Source organism: Phacochoerus africanus, chromosome 1, assembly GCF_016906955.1.
Source record: "Phacochoerus africanus isolate WHEZ1 chromosome 1, ROS_Pafr_v1, whole genome shotgun sequence".
NCBI classification, from domain to species: domain Eukaryota; kingdom Metazoa; phylum Chordata; class Mammalia; order Artiodactyla; family Suidae; genus Phacochoerus; species Phacochoerus africanus.
Genome location: NC_062544.1, coordinates 163,540,209 through 163,562,389, shown reverse-complemented (window position 1 = coordinate 163,562,389; position 22,181 = coordinate 163,540,209). Strand labels below are relative to the sequence as shown.

The window sequence follows — 22,181 nt, the reverse complement described above, 5'->3', positions numbered from 1 at the left end:
CTCCCGCCCAAAACAGCACTGAGAACATTATTTGCACTTAGTTCTGGGCGCGATGTCCAAGTCATAGCCTTTAAGCTCCAAGAATTTACACACATTGGCCAGGAAGTCGAGACAGATACTAAAATTCAATAATCCAGGACGCTAAATGCCAGGATACTAGCACAAGCAACACTAGCAAATGTTAGGTGGTTCCGAAGGGGGAGAGCTACTTTCTGGTCCCAGTAATCAAGGAAGGCTTCCAGGAGGAGATCATACCTGAGCTATACATTGAAGCATGGGCAGGACCTCAGCAGGGAGAGAGGTATTCTGAGGCAAGGAAGGAGGGAGGTTTCAAGACCAGCAATTTGTCAGGTGGGGCTTGAATGAGAGGCTACTCTTTGAAAGGAGTTTACAAGGTACTAGCAAGCTTAGTAGCAGGAATAACTAATTTTCTTTTCTTTTTTGTCTTTTTAGGGCTGCACCCGTGGCATATGGAGGTTCCCAGGCTAGGGATTGAATCAGAGCTGTAGCCACCGGCCTACGCCAGAGCCACAGCAACGCGGAATCCAAGTCGCGTCCGAGACCTACACTACCACTCAAGGCAACACTGGATCCTTAACCCACCGTGCGAGGCCAGGGATCAAACCTGCAACCTCATGGATCCTAGTAGGATCCATTAACCACTGAGCCACAATGGGAACTCCCAGGAACAACTAATTTTCTGCTTAAGCTAGACTACAAAGTACAAGGAAACAGAAGAGAAAAAGAAAGTGCAATAATCTAACCAAATTCTGAGAAGAGTATCAGCAGGGGGATGGTAAAAAAGAGCCCTGAAAATCAGAAAACCTGGATCGCAGGCCCAGCTTTACCCAGAAGGGGCTCCAGCGGCCACAGCAAGTCATTTAACCTTGCTGGTTTCGTTTTTCTCATTTGTAAACTGAAGAAGTTGAACTGGCTGACCTCGAAGGTCTCCACAGGCCCAAACTAAACCAACTGTATATTATTTCTGCCATTGAAACATTCATCATGGGGGGGATAGAAGAAAAGGCAGGTATCTGTATTCCCTTTCCATATAGGTTTCTCCTCTTGAACTAACAATTTCTTTTTCCTAAGCTTATTCTTTGTACATGTCTCTCACATCATAAATCGAACACTTAAAGAATGTTCATAGATAATCAACAAGGACCTACGGTATAGTACTACTCAATATTCTGCAATAACTTCTAAGGGAAAGAATCTGAAAAAAATATATATATATACACACACACACACACAACTAAATCACCTTGCTGTACACCTGAAACTAACCCAACACTGTAAATCAATTAAAAAAAAAAAAAAGAATGTGCCCTTAAATTTTGTTTCTGGCTTACAAGTTATCCAAGAAATTTGTACTTCACAGCCTTTACCTTGTACATTGTACAAGTGTATCCAGTACCTCAGCCCCAGGGTAAAATCTCTCTGTGTGAGCCACAAAACGTGACAGGGTAAAGAAAGGGGAGAGAAATGAGAACTGTATTCATTTAAAAGACAACTTCCTTTTAACAGCACCAAACGATACCTGAAGTAACAGTAACGTAGAAAAATGAGGGAGAAAAAAATTTTAAACTTCACAAAGTCTCTACTTAAAAACGCAGCTGAAATGCAGAAAGTTTTTGGCACTGAAAGCGCTGAAAGTTGGCATTCTTACACCGCATCCAAAGGCCCCCCTGCTCCAGGAAAGGCACCAAAACCAAAAACCACTGATGCGATTTCACATCCAGTCTTATTGATCCTATGCACCAAAAGGCCAAAGGCAAATAAACCAGTCACAGAATTCAAGGGAAACAGGCTGGATCTTTGAAACCCTCACCAGCAGCCACCCAAGTTTAAAAGAGAGGAAAACAGTTAAGTTTACAAAATGCCCAAGTTCATGCACAGAATCATAATGCAATTCTCGGGCTTACTGTGTAAGCATAAATACACGATGTAACACCTGCCCCACTACGAGCTGCCCGGACGGGGCAGGAGCACGCCCGCCGACCTCCCGGCGCCGCACCGCACAGCGAGCACACGGATCGCCGCTCCAACTAAAGAAACCCGGAGAGATTCCCTGGAGCTGCTACACGCCAGGAAGGAAGTAAAGCTTTATTTCCTGCCTATCAGTCCAGCGTTCCTCTCGGACCCCTCCGCCGCACCCTATACCTGCCACAGCCGTCTGGCCCTCCAGCCCGCTGCTCGCACTCGCGATCCACGCACCGGCAGGTTCGCTCTGCGGCTATCTGGCCGCGTCCGCCTGGCGGCCGCGCTCGCACCACTACGCATGCCTGGCCGGCACCCGGGTCAGCAAACTCTGAATCCACTTGCCGGGTTTTAGCTGCGACTCCCTAGGGAAAGACAAGAGGCCAAGAGCTGAAGTTGGAGTTGCAGGTGCTGGGGCAACCTTATCCCTATTGCCCACAGCTATACAGGACGGACCCTCCTCCAAGCCTAAGGATGACCATCTACACAATTGGAAGGAGCTTAGTACAGTGGTTCTCAAACTTGAGTGTGGAGCAGAATCACCTGGAGGGCTTGTTGGAACCAGATCCAACACTCAAGAGTTCAGATTCAAGTAGATCTAGGATGAGGCCCAACCAGTTGCATTCTAACATTTTCTAACTGAGGCTACCACATACTGTGAACCTCTGGTCAAGAGAAAAGATACAGATAGATATAGAAAGATGGATGGACAGACAGACAGATATGGTATTGAAAAACTTATAGTATTAAAAAATAAAGTTTTCTATCCCCTCCCCCCTTTGGGGGGCATTTCACATAATATTTCCTCTTCATTGAACAGCCACACCTGCTTAAAAAATAAATAACCTCAGCTCACAAGCAAACAAAGATAGGATAGCATGTGAGTCAAGTAAATGGAATGCAACCACAAGAGTTCTCACGTATTTTGCCTGTAGTATAACCTGTAGTTGTGGTGTCTCCGGCTCTGTCCAGGCAACAGGAGGGTCCCTATTTTGTTGCCTCTTTAACTTAGAGTCCTGTGTGGCCCCTTAGTGCTCAGCACAGTACTGGATGCAAAATAGGTACCCAAGAAATTCTGAAATGGTATCAGAATGGCTCGGGAGAGATGAAGAAGAACGTTGAAATTATTTTAGGAACACAAAGGAGTTGATATGTAATTAAATATGGAATTAGGTGGGCTAAAGCTGAGGAGGATAAGGATTTCTCCCTGCCTTCCATTTAGAGAAATTAGTGGATTTAGTTTTGTTTTGTTTTTGTTTTTGTTTGTCTTTTTCTAGCACCACACCTGCGGCATATGGAGGTTCCCAGGCTAGGGGTCTAATCAGTGCTGTACCCACTGGCCTATGCCAGAGCCACAGCAACATGGGATCCGAGCTGCGTCTGCAACCTACACCACAGCTCACGGCAACACCAGATCCTTAACCCACTGAGCAAGGCCAGGGATCGAACCGGCAACCTCATGGTTGCTAGTCGGATTCGTTAACCACTGAGCCACAACGGGAACTCCTGGATTTAGTATCTTTATCTGAGCCCAGATATACAAGAGGAGTTCTAAGTTCTCACAATATATATCTTAAGAGGTTAAGAAGTTCCTGTCGTGGCTCAGTGGTAATAAGCCCAACTAGTATCCATAGGGATGCGGGTGTAATCCCTGGCTTCACGCAGTGGGTTAAGGATCCACTGTTGCCGCGAGCTGTGGTATAGGCAGCAGCTGTAGTTCAGATTCAACCCCTAGCCTGGGAACTTCCATATGCCCCAACTGTAGCCCTAAGAAAAAAAAGAAAAAAAAAAAGGTTAAACACACCTCTGCCATATAACCTAGCCATTCCATTCATAGGTATTACCCAAGAGAATGTAAAACATACATTCATACAAACGCTCGAATATGAATATTCAGGGCAGTCATCTTCACAATATCCTCAAACCAGAAGGAATCCAAACATCCATCAAAGGTGAATGGATAAACAAATTGTGATACATCTATGCAATGGAATACTACTCAGCAAAAAAAAAAGAAAGAAAAAGAAAAGGAAAACATGGATAAATCTTGAAATCGTTATTCTGAGGGAAAGAAGCCAGAGACAAATATATCATTCCATTTACATAAAGTTCATACTAACCTAAATTGACACAAAGCAAATTAGTCATTTCCTGGAACCAGATATAGAGGGAGAGATGAGCTGAAAAGGAACAGTAAAAATCTTTTGGGGATGACAGAGAAGTAATCTTGTCTTGATTATAGTGGAGATTTCACCTGAGTATACAACTGTCAAAACCAAATTTTGACGTTTGTAAAAATGACATTTATATTTTTGAAATTTATTTTATATAAATCATTCCTTAATAAAGATAAAATTTAATCAAATACTATGAGCTCTTTATTTAGTGGGATGGCCATTCATTGACAGTTGTTTATGACCCTGTTGCTGTGGTCTGGAATTCTACTAACCTCTTGACTAAGCCATGTATCTGTCATGTCTGATTTCCCCGAAGACTTCACTTCGCAGGAGAGGTCAATTATCTGCCCAATGCATTATTTAAAAACAAAAAAAAATGGGAGTTCCCATCATAGCTCAGTGGTTAATGAAAGTGACAAGTATCCATGAGGATGTGGGTTCCATGCCCGGCCTCGCTCAGTAGGTTAAGGATCTGATATTGGCGTGAGCTGTGGTGTAGTTTGCAGATGAGGCTCGGATCTTGTGTTGCTGTGGCTGTGGCATAGGCTGGCAACTGTAGCTCTGATTCAACCCCTAGCCTGGAAACTTCCATATGCTGAGGGTTTTGGCCCGCAAAAGAAAAAAAAAAAAAGAAAAAAAATGTATATATGCAGCCTGCTTGTACTAACCATGTGTTCCAGTTCTTCCAGATAGTCCAAATTTTAAATATATGTTTATCATATGAATTTATGCTTAATCATGTGTTCCAACTATTAGTTAAAAAAATAAAATCACCAACTTGAAATAGGAATAATTTTCTGGCTCTTCTACAGCTTATAAAAATATTAGTAATATAATAATATTAATAAGAAATAAAAATATTAATAACAACATAGCTAAGAGTTATTGCACTCCTACCATGTACAGTCGGTGTTTTAAGCCCTTTACAATATTTTCTCATTGAATATCCAGGAGAACTCTATTAAGTTATCATTACTTTACGGGTTAGAAAACTGAGGTATGAAATATTACTTTTCTTTCTTTTTTGTCTTTTTAGGGCCTTATGTGCTGCAGCATAGACGTGCCCAGGCTAGGGATCAAATCAGAGCTGTAGCTGCCAGCCTATACCACAGCCACAGCAATGCCAGATCTGAGCCTCATTTGCAATTGACACCACAGCTCAGGGCAACACCAGATCCTTAATCCACTGGGCAAGGCCAGGGACTGAACCTGTGTCCTCATGGATACTAGTTGGGTTCATTACTGCTGAGCCACAACAGGAACTCCTTATTTTTCTTATAATAAAACAACTAAATGAAGACTAAATAAAAAGTAAATTGTGGAGTTCCCGTCATGGCGCAGTGGTTAACGAATCCGACTAGGAACCATGAGGTTGAGGGTTTGATTCCCTGCCCTTGCTCAGTGGGTTAACGATCCAGCGTTGCCGTGAGCTGTGGTGTAGGTTGCAGACGCGGCTCGGATCCAGCGTTGCTGTGGCTCTGGCATAGGCCAGTGGCTGCAGCTCCGATTCAACCCCTAGCCTGGGAACCTCCATATGCCGCAGGAGTGGCCCAAGAAATAGCAAAAAAAAAAAAAACTAAATTGTATGTACATGTATACAAAATGTATATATGTATATAAATGTACTTTATATAATCTTTGCTGATTTCACACTTCCCAATAAGCCTTCTGGATTGTTAACTTACTTTCCCAGGCTCACTGATACTGGGAAGGGGACCATAGCGAGCAGCACTCCAGTGCTCACCACCATCATCTTCACCCTCACCTCTAATGTCTATTCCATGTTTTCCGAATGCTAGCTGCTGTGCCAAGAACTTCATGGGTTTTTTTGTTTGTTTGTTTGTTTGTTTGTTTGTTTGTTTGTTTGGGTCTTTTCAGGGCCCCACCCATGGCATATGGAGGTTGGAGATTCCCAGGCCAGGGGTTGAATCTGAGCTGTAGCTGCCAGCCTACACCACAGCCATAGCAATGAGGGATTTGAGCTGTGTCTGCAAACTGCACCACAGCTCACGACAACGCAGGATTCTTAACCCACTGAATGAGGCCAGGGATCAAACCTGCGTCCTCATGGATGCTAGTCAGCTTCATTTCCACTGAGCCACGATGGGAACTCCATGTTCTTTATCTCATTTAATTCTCACAAGGACAAAAGTGGGGATTCAGAAATATTAAATAACAGAGAGAGAATGAATGAATAGTGAGCTAGGATTCCAACCCAAATACAACTCCAAATTTGTGTTATCATAAGTAGTTCAAACAAAGTTATAATATATCCCATACTATAGACAAAAACAAACAAACCAAAAAACCCATGCATTTAGGGTTATAAAGTGAGTTTCTCTAAATATAATTAGTGTTAGTTCCCCAGAGCATGATGGTTTCTGAAATGCTTATAACCACAATATCCAACCAGCCCAGCCTTTGATCCTAATCCTGAAAGCAGTTCCTATCTATAAGCACTAAGTTACCACCCATTTCAGGAAAAGTAGGAGCATTTTGAGAGCTTGTTTGGCAGTTCTGTCAGACAAATGCAGCTACTCATATACCCCTGACCAAAGAATGGTCCTCCTCTATCGGGGAAGATCCTCCTTGGCCGAGCATGCAGCTTCAAAAGGGATGCACACGGGGTGGTGAGGGAAGACAAGGACACCCACCTAGCCAGCCAGTTCAGCCAGATCAACCCTGGTGGTCAATGGGATTACAGATATCACAGCCAGATCACTGTCCCACCCAGTAGGAGCATTTTGAATGACACTGGATAATACCAGGAAGTATGGTGGAAACAGATTTACTTTATTGGCTTTTTTTTTTTTTCCAGAATAAAGGGAACAGAGAAGAAGAATGTTAAAAGGCTAAGATTCGGTTTAACTCTACCTTTATTTTTTTTACATCATTTGGAGAAGAAAATAATAATCTGAGACATAAGACAGAAGATAATGTAAAAATCTCTCTGTCTCTCACACACACACACAATTTAATGGAGATAGAATCAAAACAGCTAATCAAACACATACATCTATACCCTACCTACCGCATAAAGTCTCAAGAAATGATAGAGAAGATACTGTTAAAATATATACATGTGTGTATGTATATATATCTGGAGTTCCCGTTGTGGCTCACTGGGTTAAGAACCCAACATACTGTCCACAAGGATGTGGGTTCGATTCCTGGCCTCGCTCAGTAAAGGTTATAGGCGTGCCTCAGATCCAGCATTGCTGTGGCTGTGGCATAGGCTGGCAGCTGCAGCTCTAACTCAACCCCTAGGTGGGGAATTTCCATATGTTGCAGGTATGGCCGTTAAAATATATAGAGAGATAGATAGATAAAGATATCGATATCTATATCTGTATCTATCTCCTAGGAAAACAAGAAAAACTGCCATTAGCAAAAGTTGAGAAAATACAGAGTACAGAGAGGATCACATCTCAGAGGAAGAAAACAGAAGGAATGCTCGGCTCAAATCATACAGACAGGAGGCTAAGGCAAAGGCTGGAGCGGTTGGGGGATGGGCAGGGCATGCAAGCTCAACAAAGAGATCCAGAAATGGAAGGAGTGCAATGAAGTGCTGGTCAGAGTGAGTAGCTTGAGATCTAGGTCTAGAACAAATAGGCCAGTCAACACCTCTCCTCCCCAAATGGGTCTAAACTGTGGATCAGGAAGCTACAGACTTCCAGGAAGAACACGAATCTCCCATAGGTCTAGATGCAACACATCCTTGCCTTTCAAGTTCTGTTCCTTACCCCAAATTAGCAGAAGATGGCTACAGTGAATAAAAATGAATAGAGATTCTAAAATACAGAATTGTTCAATCAACATTACTTCAATAAAAGTAAATAAAAAATAAAATTTGAACAGAGAACTAAACATTACATCACACATTTCAGGAAAAAATTTCTATGAGAAGTGACTTTTCCACAACTGACATTAGAGAAAACAGATTTTCTGCTGGACAACAATCAGAAGATGACATTTGAAAAGTATAATTAATACCTTCAAAAGAACCATGAGAAGATGTCTGCAAGTACAGAAATGTTAACTAGATAGCTGGGAATTTAGAACTTTGATGACTGAGATAAAGAACTAAACAGATGATCTGGATTTCAGAATAGATGTAGATGATGAGCAGTTAAGAAATGGAAGATCCAGCTGAGGAATTACTCCCGAATGAAGTCAGCCTAACAGGCATTGGGGGTTAAGTGGTTTTAGGGCATAGAAGGAGGATCCAGGGCAGTTCACTACATTCTTTATACTCCCTGCACAGCTTGCCCATCCTTAGTTGAAAAGAAATTGTGTACATTAACTGAAGCAGATAGGAGGTAGGAAAACAGCTGGGAGGAGGGTGGCAGAGACCGATTGTCCCTCCCCAAATCTTTTCATCTATGATGTATTTATAAAAGTGATGACACATCAAAATAATGGGAAAGTGATGGGCTAATCAATAACATATTAACAGATGGCTGTGGATTGCCCCAACTCCCTCCTTGAATACCTTCCTGGAAAGCCAAAAACTACGTTTCCCAGATTTACCTGTAGGTAGGGTTCCAGGTGTGATTTAGGTCCCACCAAGTCATTTAAGATCCTGGTTGAAAACTGAATTGTATAGGGAGCAAAGGAGGGCATGATCCTCTTTCGGCAGTTTCCTGATTTTTTCAGAATTAGCAACTGCCTTTACAGGTGATTTGGGAAGTTCTTGGATTCTCATGATGTCTGTTTCTCACCACGATTCTGTATATTATCTCTTAACAAACCTCTTTATTCACAAACTATCAAAAGGGACTTTGATCCTGATAAATCCGTGATCCAGGAATTCCCATCGTGTTGCAGGGGTAACAAATCCAACTGGGAACCATGAGGTTACGGGTTCGATCCCTGGCCTTGCTCAGTGGGTTAAGGGTCCGATGTTGCTGTGAGCTATGGAGTAGGTCACAGATGAGGCTCGGATTTGGCGTGGCAGTGGCTGTGGTATAGGCCGGCAGCTACAGCTCTGATTGGACCCCTAGCCTGGGAACCTCCATTTGCTGCTGGTGCGGCCCTAAAAAGCAAAAAAAAAAAAAAAAAAAGGCATGGTCCATCTGGGAAACATGTCTTACCAAAAAACAATCAGTAAATAAGAGAAAACGACTAGGAAACTGAAGTAAAAAATTCTTAGTAAAAAATACAAAAGTACACTTTTAACCTTGGAGTTAACCTTCCTAAGCAAGACTCAAAACACAGAAGCAATTAAGGAGCGATATGGACAAATTCGATACAATAAAAATTAAAATTTCTGTATGGCAAGAAGCAACTGACAAAAAGAAAATATTCTCAGAGTATAAACCAGAAAAGGGTTAATATCCATAATATAGTAAAATGCCCCTATAAATGAATAAAAGGATATAACTTAAATGAAATTGATAGTCCCAAGTGGGTAATTACCAGAAAAAGAAATCCAGGAGTCCCCGTTGTGGTGAAGAGGAAATGAATCCGATTAGTAACCATGAGGACACAGGTACAGTCCTTGGCCTCTCTCAGTGGGTTTAGTATCCGGTATTGCTGTGAGTTGTGGCATAAGTCGCAGATGCAGCTCGGATCTGGCGTGGCTGTGGCTCTGGCTGTGACTTAGGCTGGCAGCTGCAGCTCTGATTCAACCCCTAGCCTGGGAACTTCCATATGCCTCAGGTGTGGCCCTTAAAAGAAAAGAAAGGAAGAAAGGAAGAAAGAAAGAAAGAAAGAAAGAAATCCAAATGATAATAATCATATGAGTAGAACTTTGAATTTGCTGGTAAGTAGACAAATACATATACATAAGCGCCTTACTCCAAACCAATCAAATAAGAAGAATCTCTGGGAAAGACCAGATATTTTTTATTTTATATATTATTTTATAATTTCTTCTTCCGATTTTATTGAGACATATTTAACATAGCACTGTATATGTTTATAAGTTGTATAGCACAATGATTTGACTTACGTCATGAAATATTTTAAAAAGTTTAGTGAACATCAATCATCTCATAGAGATAAAAGATTAAAAAAATAGAAAAAAATTTTCTTGTCATAAGAACTCGGGATTTACTCTAATTTTCATACATAACATATAGCAGTTAATTATATTTATCATATTGTATGTTACATCCCCAGTACTTATTTATCCCATAACTAGAAGTTTGTACCTTTACTCTTTCTTTTTTGGCCACCCTGCAGCATATGGAGTTCCTGGGCCAGGAATCAGATCCAAGCCATAGGTGCAACCTAAGCTGCATCTGCAGCAGCGCCAGATCCTTAACCCACTGCGCTAGGCTGGGGGTCAAACCTGTGTCCCGGTGCTTCCAAAGATGCCACTGATCCCCTTACACCACAGTGGGAACTCTGGGAAGTTTGTACCTTTTACCACTTTACCCAATTCCCCTTTCCCCATCCTCCTCTGGCAACCACAAATCTAATCTAATCTAATCTTTTTCCTTGTTTATTTTTGAAATATAACTGACCTAAAACATTATGTTAGTGTTAGGTTTGCCAAGGGAGGAACGCACAAGGCCTAGCTGGTAAAGCAAAAGAGATGTACTGAGGCATCAGAGGGGCACGGACTGAGCTCAAGATGCCACCAGCCCTGACTGTGAGGAGGTGCTAGGCTTATAAAGGATCTGTGGCAGGAATCTGTGGCTGGAGTTCATGGCAGAAACATGTGGCAGGAACGATGGAGGAGGGGAAGGTCAAGGGAGGGATAGGTGGTCAAGTCCCATGACAGAGGGCAGTTAATTGTTGTAGATGGTTAATCTGTGCTCCACATTCCGGAAAAGGAAAAGGGTGTAGATCTTGTGCTGGGCTGCACTCATGTCCAAAGCTGGTCTCCAAGGTCAGGGGGTGGGGGTCCATCTCCATCCTCCTGGGAACCTATCAGTTAGTTCCTGGAGTTCCCTCTTGGCTCAGTGGTTAACAAACCCTGCTAGTATCCACAGGTCCCATCTCTGCCTCGTTCAGTGGGTCAAGGATCTGGCATTGCTGTGAGCTGTGGTATAGGCCGGCAGCTGCAGCTCCAATTGGACCCCTAGCCCGGGAATCTCTATATGCCTCAGGTGCGGCCCTAAAAAGACAAAAAGACAGTAAATAAATAAATAAGAAAACATTATGTTAGTTTCTATTCGCAACATAGTGATTTGGCCTTTCTACACATTTCAAAATGATCACCACAATAAGTCTTTACAATATGTCACCATACAGAGATATTACATAGTTATTGACTTTACATCCCAAACTACACATAGCAATATATATGATTATTTTAAGTTACGGATCTCTTAAGTTCAAATGAATTTTAACAACCCTGCATTTTGACATCATATTTTACATCTTTTTGTTGTGTGTATCATTTCATTACTTATTGCAGATAAAGATACTTTTTTTTTTTTTTTGCTTTTAGGGTGCCCCAGCGCATATGGAGGTTCCCAGGCCAGGGGTCCAATCAGAGTTACAGCTGCCAGCCACAGCCACAACAATGCCAGATCCAAGCCACGTCTTCGACCTACACCACAGCTCACAGCAATGCCGGATCCTTAATCTGCTGATCTAGGCCAGGGATCAAAGCTGCAACCCCATGGTTCCTAGTCAAATTCATTTCTGCTGCGCCACGACGGGAACTCCAATTTTACTACTTTTTGTCTTTTAACCTTTATACTAGCTTTCTATGTAGTGGATTTATTACTTTTATTGTATATTTGCTTTTACCAATGAACTTTTTCCTTTTGTAATTTTCATGTTTCTAATTGTGATCCTTTTATACTTAAGGAAATCCCTTTAATATTTCATTTAAATTTTTTTTTCTTTTTTTATTAAAGTATAGTTGATTTACAATGTTGTGTCCTTTAACATTTCTTGTAAAGCTGGTTTAGTGGTTCTGAACTTTTAGCTTTTGTTTGCCTGTAAAATTTTTGATCTTTCCATCAAATCTGAATGAAAGCCTTGCCAGCTAGAGGATTCTTTATTGTAAGTTTTCTCCTTTCATCTCTTTAAATACATAATGCACTCCCTTGCTGCTTTTAATATTCTCTCTTTAGCTTTATTTTCTGTCATTTTAATTACTATGTGTCTTGATGTGGTCCTCTTTGGGTTGATCCTATTTGAGACTCTCTGTGCTTCTCAGACCTCGATGTCTGTTTCCTTTCCCATGTTAGGGAAGTTTTTCAGCTATTATGCTTTCAAATACGTTCTGGGTCCTTTTCTCTATCCTCCTTCTGGGACTCCTATACTGCTTATACATTATATGCTTGATATTGTCTCAGAGGGTCTCTGAAACTATTCTCATTTCTTTTTATTCCTTTTTCTTTTTTCTTATCTGTTTCAGTGATTCTCACTACATGTCTTCCAGCTCATGGATCTATTCCTCTGTATTATCTAATCTACTACTGATAACTTCTAGTGTATTTTTCATTTCAGTTACTGTATTCTTCATCTGTTTTGTTCCTTTTTATATAATTCTGTTAAAAACTTCTAACTTCTTACTCTGATCATCCAATCTTCTTTTGAGTTCTTTGAACATCTTCAAGATCATGACTTTGAACTATCAGGTAGATTGCCAATCCCCACTTTACTTAGTTCTTCTGGGGTTTTATCTTCTTTCTTCATTTGGAACATTTTGCTTAATTTTCCGTTTTTATTTCTATGTAACTGGTAGGTTGGTTATGTTTCCTGATGTTGGAGAAGTGGACTTTTGTGGGAGAGGATACATTCTATGTATCCCTGTGGCACACTGCCCTCTGGTTACCAGAGCTGTATGTGCTAGGGTTGTCCCCTATTTGGGCTCTGTGGGACCTTCTGTTATGCTGGGCTGATTACTATGGAAAGTCTGGTAGACATGGCTGGTCTGGTCCCTGGTCTGGTTGGTTGCCATGCCCTACATTGTGCAGAGGCTGCTGGCTGTGAGGCCCTGGTGGGTTCAGAGGCTGGTGCTGGCCCTTGGGTGGGTGGGGTCGGGTTCTGAAGTGCGTGGTTGCCGAGCTACGGGTCTTGGATCTAATATCAGCCTGCTGATAGGAGAGGCCAGTTCCTGATATTGATGGCTCCAGGGTCTGAGGTATCCCAAAGCTGGTGTTGGCCCACTGAAGAGTGTGTGTAGATCCCAGGGCAGATGGCTGATGGGTCCAAGGTGTCTCAGAGCTGGTATTGGCCTGTTGTTGGGCAGGGCCAGGGTCCTAGGGTGGGGGTTGGGGTGGGAGGTGTCCTGAGGCTGGTATTATTACTGGAAGGGTGTTGGGGCCTGCTGGTGGGTGGGCTAGGTTTGGGTGCAGCAGGCTGCAGGGCTTTGGTGGTCCCGGGGCAGTTGTCTACCTACTTTGGGTAAGACTGGGTCCTGGGGCTAGTACTAGGTCATTGGGGAACAAAGCTGGGTCCTGGGATTTCTGGCTGCAGTGTTTGGGGCTCTTGGAGCTGATATTTTGGCCTAGTAGTGGATGGGGCTGGGGCTCGGTGGGTCCTAGGGCTGGTGCCTAGCTGCCAGTGAGTGAAGCTGGTCTCTGGGCTAAAGCCAGCTCACCAGTGGGTGGAGCTAGATCCTAGGGTCACCAGCTGTAGGGCTGTGGGTTCCTAGGACTATGCTGACACTGGTGTGCAGGGCCAGTGTCTGGGCCCTCTGGCGTGTGAGGCCAAGTTAAGGTGGCTATGGGCTCAGGAGGCCCAGGCCTTTTGGTGAGTGAGTGTGTCTCCATCTGGCTAGTTCCTTGGCCTGAGATATTCCAGGACTGGTGCAAAAGGCTGGTGGGCAGGGCTGGGTTCTGGTGCTAATAAGCCTGAGGGAGAATTCCAAAATGGTGCTTGCCAGTTCCAGTGTCCATGTGGTAGAAAGCGCTCCCCAAAAATGGCTGCTACCAGTGTCTATATCCCCAAGGTGAGCTCCAATTGCCTCCTGCCACTCTTGGAGGGTCTCTAAGATCAGCAGGTGGGTCTAACCCAGGCTTTTTTCAAATTATTGCTTTTGCCCTGGGTCCTGGAGCATGAGAGATTTTGTGTATGCCCATTAAGAGAAGAGTCTCTAGAGTTCCCATTGTGGCTCAGTGGTTAAAGAACCCAACTGGTATCCATGGGGATGTGGGTTCGATCCCTAGCCTCACTCAGTGGGTTAAGGCTCCAGCATTACCATGAGCTGTGGTGTAGGTCACAGACGCGGCTCAGATCCTGAGTTGCCGTGGCTGTGGGGTAGGCTGGCAGCTACAGCTGGGATTCGACCCCTAGCCTGGGAACCTCCCTATGCCATGGGTATGGCCCTAAAAAGACAAAAGACAAAAAAAAAAAAAAAATAAAAAGAGTAGACTCTCTACTTCCCCCAGCACTCTGGCTCTCCCCAGAGTATGTCCCAGTGGTCTTTGAAGCCAAACTTTCTGGGGCCTCATCTTCCCAGTGCAAGACTCCCAGGCTGGGTGGTCTGATACAAGGCTCAGACTCCTCACTCCTTGGGGAGAACCTCTGCAGTTGTGATTATTATCCAGTTTCTGGGGCACCCACATGGGTGTTGACTACATCATGTTTCTTCCCCTCCTACCCATATCATTGTGGTTCCCTTTCTGCTACTCTTCCAGTCTTTTTCATCAATAGTTGCTCTGTAATGAACTGTAGTTTCACTGTGCCTGTGGGAGATGAGCTCAGGGTTTTCCCACTCCACTATCTTGGACCCTGGTGAGGTTCCATCATTGCCCAGATATTTTTAAAAAGCTTGCCACTCACATAATTTCAATGTGTAGTCAAGGTTAAGAAATGCTCCTAAAACAGTGCTAACTCAAAGAGTGGTCCACGGACAAGCAGCATCAGCATTACCTAAGAGCTTGTTAAAAATGCAAATTACTGAGTTCCCTGTCATAGCTACTGAATCAGCATCTCTGGGGTTATGGCTCCGGAATCTGTTTTAATAAGCCCTCCAGGTGATTCTGATGCATGTTCAAGGTTGAAACCTCCTTCCGTAAGAGCTTTATTTACATTACAGAGCTACTGAGAGGATAACAGCTGATGAAAAACATGAAAGGATTTTAAGAAAAGTAAAAGTAATGGTTTCAAATGTAATCATTACCATTTAATAAATTTGATATAATCTTAGGGTCATACTTAGGACTTCAGCAATGTAAATGCCAGCAATTTGTTACTGAGATAGAAATCTCCCAGACACATGGAGAAACACTCCATTTCATTTCTGAATTGTCTCCAAATACAATGGAGCCTTAGTTCTATAACACAGCCCTAGTAGATGTGAAATTGCCATGTGGACAGGAAGACAAATAGCTTTACTTTTATTTTTAAGACTTCTATTTTTTCTATTACAATTATTTCAAAAAGCTTTACCTTTAAGCTTTCTACATATTTTGGAGTTCCCGTCATGGCACAGTGGTTAACAAATCAGACTAGGAACCATGAGGTTGCAGGTTCGATCCCTGGCCTTGCTCAGTGGGTTAAGGATCCAGCGTTGCCATGAACTGTGGTGTAGGTTGCAGACATGGCTTGGATCCCACATTGCTGTGGCTCTGGTGTAGGCCAGCGGCTACAGCTCCGATTCGACCCCTAGCCTGGGAACCTCCATATGCCGCAGGTGCAGCCCTAGAAAAGGTAAGACCAAAAAAAAAAAAAAAAAAAAACCCAAAAACCAAAAAACAACAACAACAAAAGAACACAATTATTTAAAATGCAAAAAGTGTGTGAGTGTGTGTGTACCAAGGAAGTGTATATTGAAGTCCATTTACTTGTAGAAAGGAGCTTGTAAAATTGCTTACATTTCTTAACCTCATTTCTTTAAGGTTTCTATTTCAGTGTATATAGTAAAATCCTGGGAAAATGGAGTTAAAAAAAATCCAATGGATTACAATGGAATTTACAGAGCTAGGCAGCCAGGAGTTTGGGTGTCTGCCTGAGAACCAAGTCCATTTTGCTCTCATTTGGGTTTGTGGTGCCACCCGGTGGTCATTTCCCGCTCTAGTTTAATCATCAATGGGGACAATTCTATACACAGGTTTGCTGAAATTTCCAGGACATTAGTTGGTGCCCTGCTGTGAACTGAGCTTAGAAAACCAAGGTCCCAAGGACATAGAAACCTGCTCACCTCAGCCTCTTTGCTTTTGGATTCATTCTTCCCTGGCACTCCACTCCTCTAAATGATAAAAGGTGGACAGGAAGCAATCAACAGCTGTATTAGGTCCAAATTTACATTATAATAAGTTTCACATATATTAGAATGTGGTACTAAATATGCACTGTTAATAAATGAATATGCACATATTAGGGTGCATATTTTAAAAATTTCAATAATTGTTGAAGAGCAAGAAAGTTGACATATACTGTAGTGTAGAGAATAGATTGGAGGGAAAACAAGCCCTAAGGAAGAAAGGTAAGCTAGAATGTGGCTGAAGTCTTTTGAGTATAAGACAGTGATGGTCTGAAGCTAGAAGGGTAATAATGGGATTTGGAGGGAAGTGGATGGGTTTGGTGTTTAGGTGGTAGAATCTTTACCTTGAAAAGATACCCACTCAAGTGTTTACAGATAAATGGATATGATGTCTGAGATTTCTTTAAAATAATCCAGTTAGAGGGAGGGGGAATGGGAGGGGTGGTTGTAGATGAAAGGAAGACTGGCCATATACATGTAAATAGTTGTTCAAGTTGGATGATGGGCATAGGTGGGGGGTTTACTTAGTCTACTCTCTCTACTTTTTTTTTTTTTTTGGCTACACCCAGGATATGCAGAAGTTCCACAGCAGTTAACTGGAGGCACAGCAGTGACAACTCGAGATCCTTAACCTGCTGCACCACCAGGGAACTCCTATTCTATTTTTCATATATACTTGAAAGTGTCCATAATAAAAAGTTAAAAATAAAATGCCTGGGAAAAAAACTCAAGGAAAAAAATGCAGTAGAAAGGTAGACATATGAAATATAAATCTGAGAGAGATCTGAACGGAAGAATTAGAGAGACATCAGCAGGTCACCCAAACATAGTAAACGTTAAATTTGTCATGATTAATCCAATCCTATTAAAAGAAAATCTTCACAGATATATTGAAAACTTATTATTACATCCCTTCTCTCCTTCTCCAGAGGTACAACTCTCCTGGAGTTGATGTATAGCCTTTCCAACCATTAAGAAAATTTTTTTTATCATATATATATGTATACATAATTCACTCACACAAAGCCTTATTTTGTGAGTTCAAAGGTATGTAAGTGCCTTGATACTGTTATGTATCCTTTTGTCTTTTGCTTTTTTTCACTCAACACTGTTTTCAGAATTCACACTTCATTTATTTTAACTACGAAATGGCATTCCACTGTAGGACACTACCACCTCTTATTTTATCTTTACTATAACATTATGCAGTAGATGTTAATAATCTCATTTTACAGATGAAAAATTTTAGAACAAAGAGGTTAAGTAACTCAACCAACTTTATAGTTTCCAGCAGATGGCGTGAGAACTTGCATAGGGGCTCAACTCAAAATCACATGTTTTGCCCACTCTTAGGTAGAAACTGAAATGAAGACCTAAAAAAGAATAAGTCTGCATGACTCATTGACTCACCCAGACTCAGACCTGCAGCCTCCACTTCACTGGACCGCCACAAGTGGAAAAACCAAGCCCATGAAGCGGTTGACTTCCCAAGGACAAAGACAGCCCAAAGAGAAAATTAATTTTTTTTTTTTTTGGTCTTTTTAGGGTAGCATGCACAGCATATGGTGTTTCCAGGCTAGGGGTCCAATCAGAGCTGTAGACACCGGCTGACACCCCAGCCACAGCAATGCAGGCCAGCTCACGGCAACAACAGATCCTTAACCCACTGAGCGAGGCCAGGGATCAAACCCACAACCTCATGGTTCCTAGTCAGATTCATTTCCACTGCGCCACAACAGGGACTTCGAGAAAGTTAAATTTTTATACATTGACCTCAACCACCATCCTGGACCTACAGAACTCAGCACATAACCCCCAGCCTATAAAACCTGAATCTCTCCTAACAGCCGGCAGCTCTGAGTTCCTCTTGCTTAGTGCTCCCAACCACTCTGCTGGTCAATAAATCTTGTTTGAAATGTCACTGCTTCAGTCAACCGTCTTTCTTTCCCTGGTGCTCTAACACCCACTATAGCATTCTGGTATTTAACAAATAATTACTACATACCAACTATATTCCAAGCACTCTTTTAGGTCCCAGGTATCTAAGCAAAATCCCGCTCTCAAGGAGCTTATATTCTAATTGGAAGAGACAGTCAAAAAAATAGTATTTAATATATAACTTGATTCTATGTGCTATGAAGGAAAATAAAGCAAGGATGGAGGGGGAGAGAGTGTGAGTGCAAGTGTGCTAGTCCATATGAGGCTTTCTGGTGACATTTCAGCAAACATTTGAAGAGAAGTGATGAAAGAAGGGTATTTAAGAGGAGTATTTAAGGTCAAGGCAGAGGGCTTAGCAAACGTGAAATCCCTGAGACAGGAGCCTATTTGGCTGTCATTCCACTTCTTTTTTTTTTTTTGTCTTTTTAGGGCCACATCCAGGGCATATGGAGGTTCCCAGCCTAGGGGTCAAGTCAGACCTTCATATGCTGCTGGCCTCCACCACAGCTAGGCCAGATCCAAGAGGCGTATGCCATCTACACCTCAGCTTGCGCCAACACGGGATTCTTAACCCACTGAGTGAGGCCAGGGATTCTTAACCCACTGGGTGCTCATGGACACTAGCAGGGTTTGCTACCCCTGAGCCACAACAGAAACTCCCTCCTTTTTTTTTTTTTTTTCTTAAGATACTGTGTAACAATTATTCTCCTGTGTTAGGGAACAAAGGTAAATACACTGCCTGGCCTTGCCTGATTAAACATAATTTTGACATGTTAACAGCCTCTTATGATGACCATTTTTCGTATAAAAATAACTGGGTTGAGCTACAAAATGTCTACAGCCAAAATCCACTGATTTACTTAAAAATTAAACCACAGGTAATAGACGCCAAAGGTAAAGGTGACATAAATACACACAATACTGTTGCTCACTTGATGAGCCACAAATAAACACAATTTAACCCTCCTCTTAAATATTAAAGGTTGATAAGTTCCCGCTGTGGCACAATGGGTTGAGAATCCGAAAGCAGTAGCTCCGGTCACTATGGAGGTGAGAGTTCAGTCACCAGCCTGCCACAGAGGGTTAAAGGATCCAACGCTGCTGCAGCTGCGTTCGGATCTGACCCCTGGCTAGGGGACTTCCGTCTGTCGCGGTTGCGGCCATACCAAACAAAAAAAAAAAACAAAAAAAACAAAAAAACAAAAAAAAAGAAAGAAAGAAAAAACTTGAGAGTATCCTCAAGGAAACCTAATGCAGACTTCAATTTGAGGGGAAAAAATATCCGCTGGGACAAGGAGGAGCCCACCTTTTGCGCCATACCTCTCAGACACCCGTCAAGAGAACAGTAAGAAAATGGGGAACCTGGGGGCGTCTTTGGGGAGACCTGGATCTGATCTTGGGGCTCTAGATGCTGAATTGTCTCATTTTTCACATTTGTCATGCGAGGGATTCTGGGCTAGTGCCCGCCACGCCCCTTTCCTCCCTGGACCCGGGGTCTGGGTTCTCTGAGCCTCCCAAGCTTGGGAGTGACAGAGCAGAGCAGCTAAAAACCAAAACTCTCACGATTTTTGCCTGCCCACTTACCAAGCTGCCTGTCTCAGAGCGAACCCAACTGGGGAAACTTGACCCTCTGGCGCGCCGCGCCCCTTGCCCCGCCCACTCTCCCCACCCCCTTCGGCCTCCCGGCCTCCACCGGGTCCTACGCGGAAAAGAACTAGGACCTGGCGAGCGGGCCCGCACGGCTTCCGGGAGGAGTTTTGGGCCCCGCGAGGCACCGTCGGGCGCCGCGCTTTCTCATCAGAGGTGGTTGTAGCGACGCCAGGATCCCGCCTGGGTGTAGTTGACCGGTGGTGCATGTCCTCAGCATGGGCGAGCATGGTCTGGAGTTGGCGTCTATGATCCCGGCCCTGCGGGAGCTGGGCAGGTAGGGCCAGGCCGGCATCTCACGTGCTCTCCCTCCCCAGCCGCGCGCGTCCCAGTTCCGATCCCCTCAACCCGGGCCCTTGTGGAGATACTCCGTGGCTGATTAGAGCGCTTCTCCTACAGAGAAGCGGTTAAAAGGACTGGGGGCTTCGCCGCAGACCCGCCAGATGCGGGTCCGAGGGGAGGGCTGTCTGCTGGTCCCACTTTACCTCAGCGGCGCCCTGAAACTCCTCCCCCACCAGCACCCCCAGGGGATTGCCTCTGCGGCGGGAAGGAAGGGTCCCGCCGGATGGTAACTTTCTGATCACTTCCCTACACTCACTGCTTTGCTTCTCAAAAGCCTCTTTCCTTGATGGAGTACTTGACCTGTGGATTTTTCTCAGTTTCTGTTGTTTTCTATGTTTTGTCCCCAAACTGCCCTCGGATGAAAAATCACTTGTTCAGATTTTATGCAAGGAAGGCCAGTTGCTGGAAAAAGCAGTTTGTGTCTTTCTTAGAAGTGAAACCATAGGCCATTCTGGAGATGGGACCCTTTTCATGTTGATCATCCAGTCCCCAATTCGTTAGTTCAATCAGAAATCCCAGGAATCGACCACAACGTCTGCAAAATATAAATGTGCAAGAATGAAGCCAAAATTTGAAGATAATTTAATGTTCCATTTGCATAGCTTTTTTTTTTTTTCCCCTGTAAACCTGAGAATAGAATCATGTAAACCAGTTTCCTGCCGCAACAGAAGGGAGAGATGTTGATGTCTGCTGTCCTTCAACACACCTACAACCTTTCCTCAACCAGGCCTAAAGACTAGACAGGGTGTTTGTTCAAATTTTTTTTTTTTTTGTAACCTACTGTGAATAGAAAAGTGGGCTTGTACCACTACTGCATTTGAACTATCAATTGGAATAGTTGCTTTCCAATTTCTTAAATTGTTTGAAACCTTAGCACACAGCCACAACTGATTTTAAGCCCATGTGATATTTAATTTCCTTTCTTTGTGCAGTGCAGTTGTGTCCCTCTCCACTTGTTAGCCATACCAAGACACTGACATTTAGTCTTCCTCAGTTACATACATAAGAGGTTATAAATGACAGCACCATGCTTGTCTTAACTGAATCATCCTCTTTTTGTGTGTATGATTTTTTCCCCCTTGGCATGAGTGTTGCAATCATACTTGTGTAAACATTTTGTAAAGTAACATTTACCTTTCTTAAAGAAGATGAAGGCAGGTGTTCACACAGGAAGTTGATGTACCTATTTCATCTTTCAGGCTCCATGTAAAGCTCAGGGTGTTCCCCTCCCCCTCCCCCCTCTTTAATATAGAATTTGCTGATTAATACTTCTCTTCCCTTTTCTCTCTTCCAGTATGATACTTGTTGATAAAAATAATTCTATCTTGGATTTATTTATAGTCTCTTTCATCAACAGAGCTTGTTACCTTTGATTCATTTGTAGCCATTTTAAGAGAAGGAATAGAAAAAAAAAAAAACTTAGGAGTTCCTGTCCTGGTGCAGCAGAAACGAATCCGACTAGGAACCATGAGGTTCGATCCCTGGCCTTGCTCAATGGGTTAAGGATCCGGCATTGCCGTGAGCTGTGGTGAAGGTTGCAGATGTAGCTCGGATCTGGCGTTGCTGTGGCTGTGGTGTAGGCTGGCAGCTACAGCTCTGATTAGACCCCTAGCCTGGGAACCTCCATATGCTGCGGGTGTGGCCCTAAAAAAGACAAAAAAGACAAAAAAAAACAAAAACAAAAACACTTACCCATAGAGAATTACCTAATAGTTTTTAATTGTCATGACTTTTTCATTGCAGCTTATTCATTCACACAGTATCTCCATGATATAGAAAGGACCAAATATTATCACTGTTTATTAAGAAACAGAGTCACAAAGTCAAAAGGATAGCAATTATTAGAGCTAGATTTCAGATTCAAGCCATCAAGTCTTTTTCTCCTTAATTTTTTTTTTCTTTTTCTTAAGTGACCATGGCAATTAGATTTCTGAAAAAAGTAAGATGTTACTGTTTAAATGTATGGCCTCCTTTTCCTC

The 22,181-nt window shown here is 42.9% G+C and overlaps 2 protein-coding genes across 4 annotated transcripts in view; one reads left to right on the top strand and one right to left on the bottom strand.

Annotated features, from left to right (window-relative positions):
- Positions 1–19,845, bottom strand: part of PLS1 (plastin 1) — a 139,641-nt gene extending 119,796 nt beyond the window's left edge. The window contains exons 1-2 of the mRNA XM_047783951.1: positions 19,798–19,845; positions 2,164–2,345 (exon numbers count right to left, since the gene is read on the bottom strand). The gene's annotated coding sequence lies outside the window, so the exon portion shown is untranslated. The remainder of the gene's footprint in view (positions 1–2,163; positions 2,346–19,797) is intronic.
- Positions 19,846–19,911: 66 nt separating this feature from the next.
- ATR (ATR serine/threonine kinase) overlaps positions 19,912–22,181 on the top strand; it is a 115,257-nt gene continuing 112,987 nt past the window's right edge. For 2 of the 3 annotated variants that reach the window (XR_007135455.1, XM_047783940.1), the window contains exon 1: positions 19,912–20,137. Coding sequence is in view for 2 of the 3 variants with exons in the window: in XM_047783940.1 (XP_047639896.1) it covers positions 20,079–20,137 (59 nt within the window). In the remaining variant the exon portion in view is untranslated. The remainder of the gene's footprint in view (positions 20,138–22,181) is intronic. The other variant, XM_047783927.1, reaches the window with a different exon arrangement.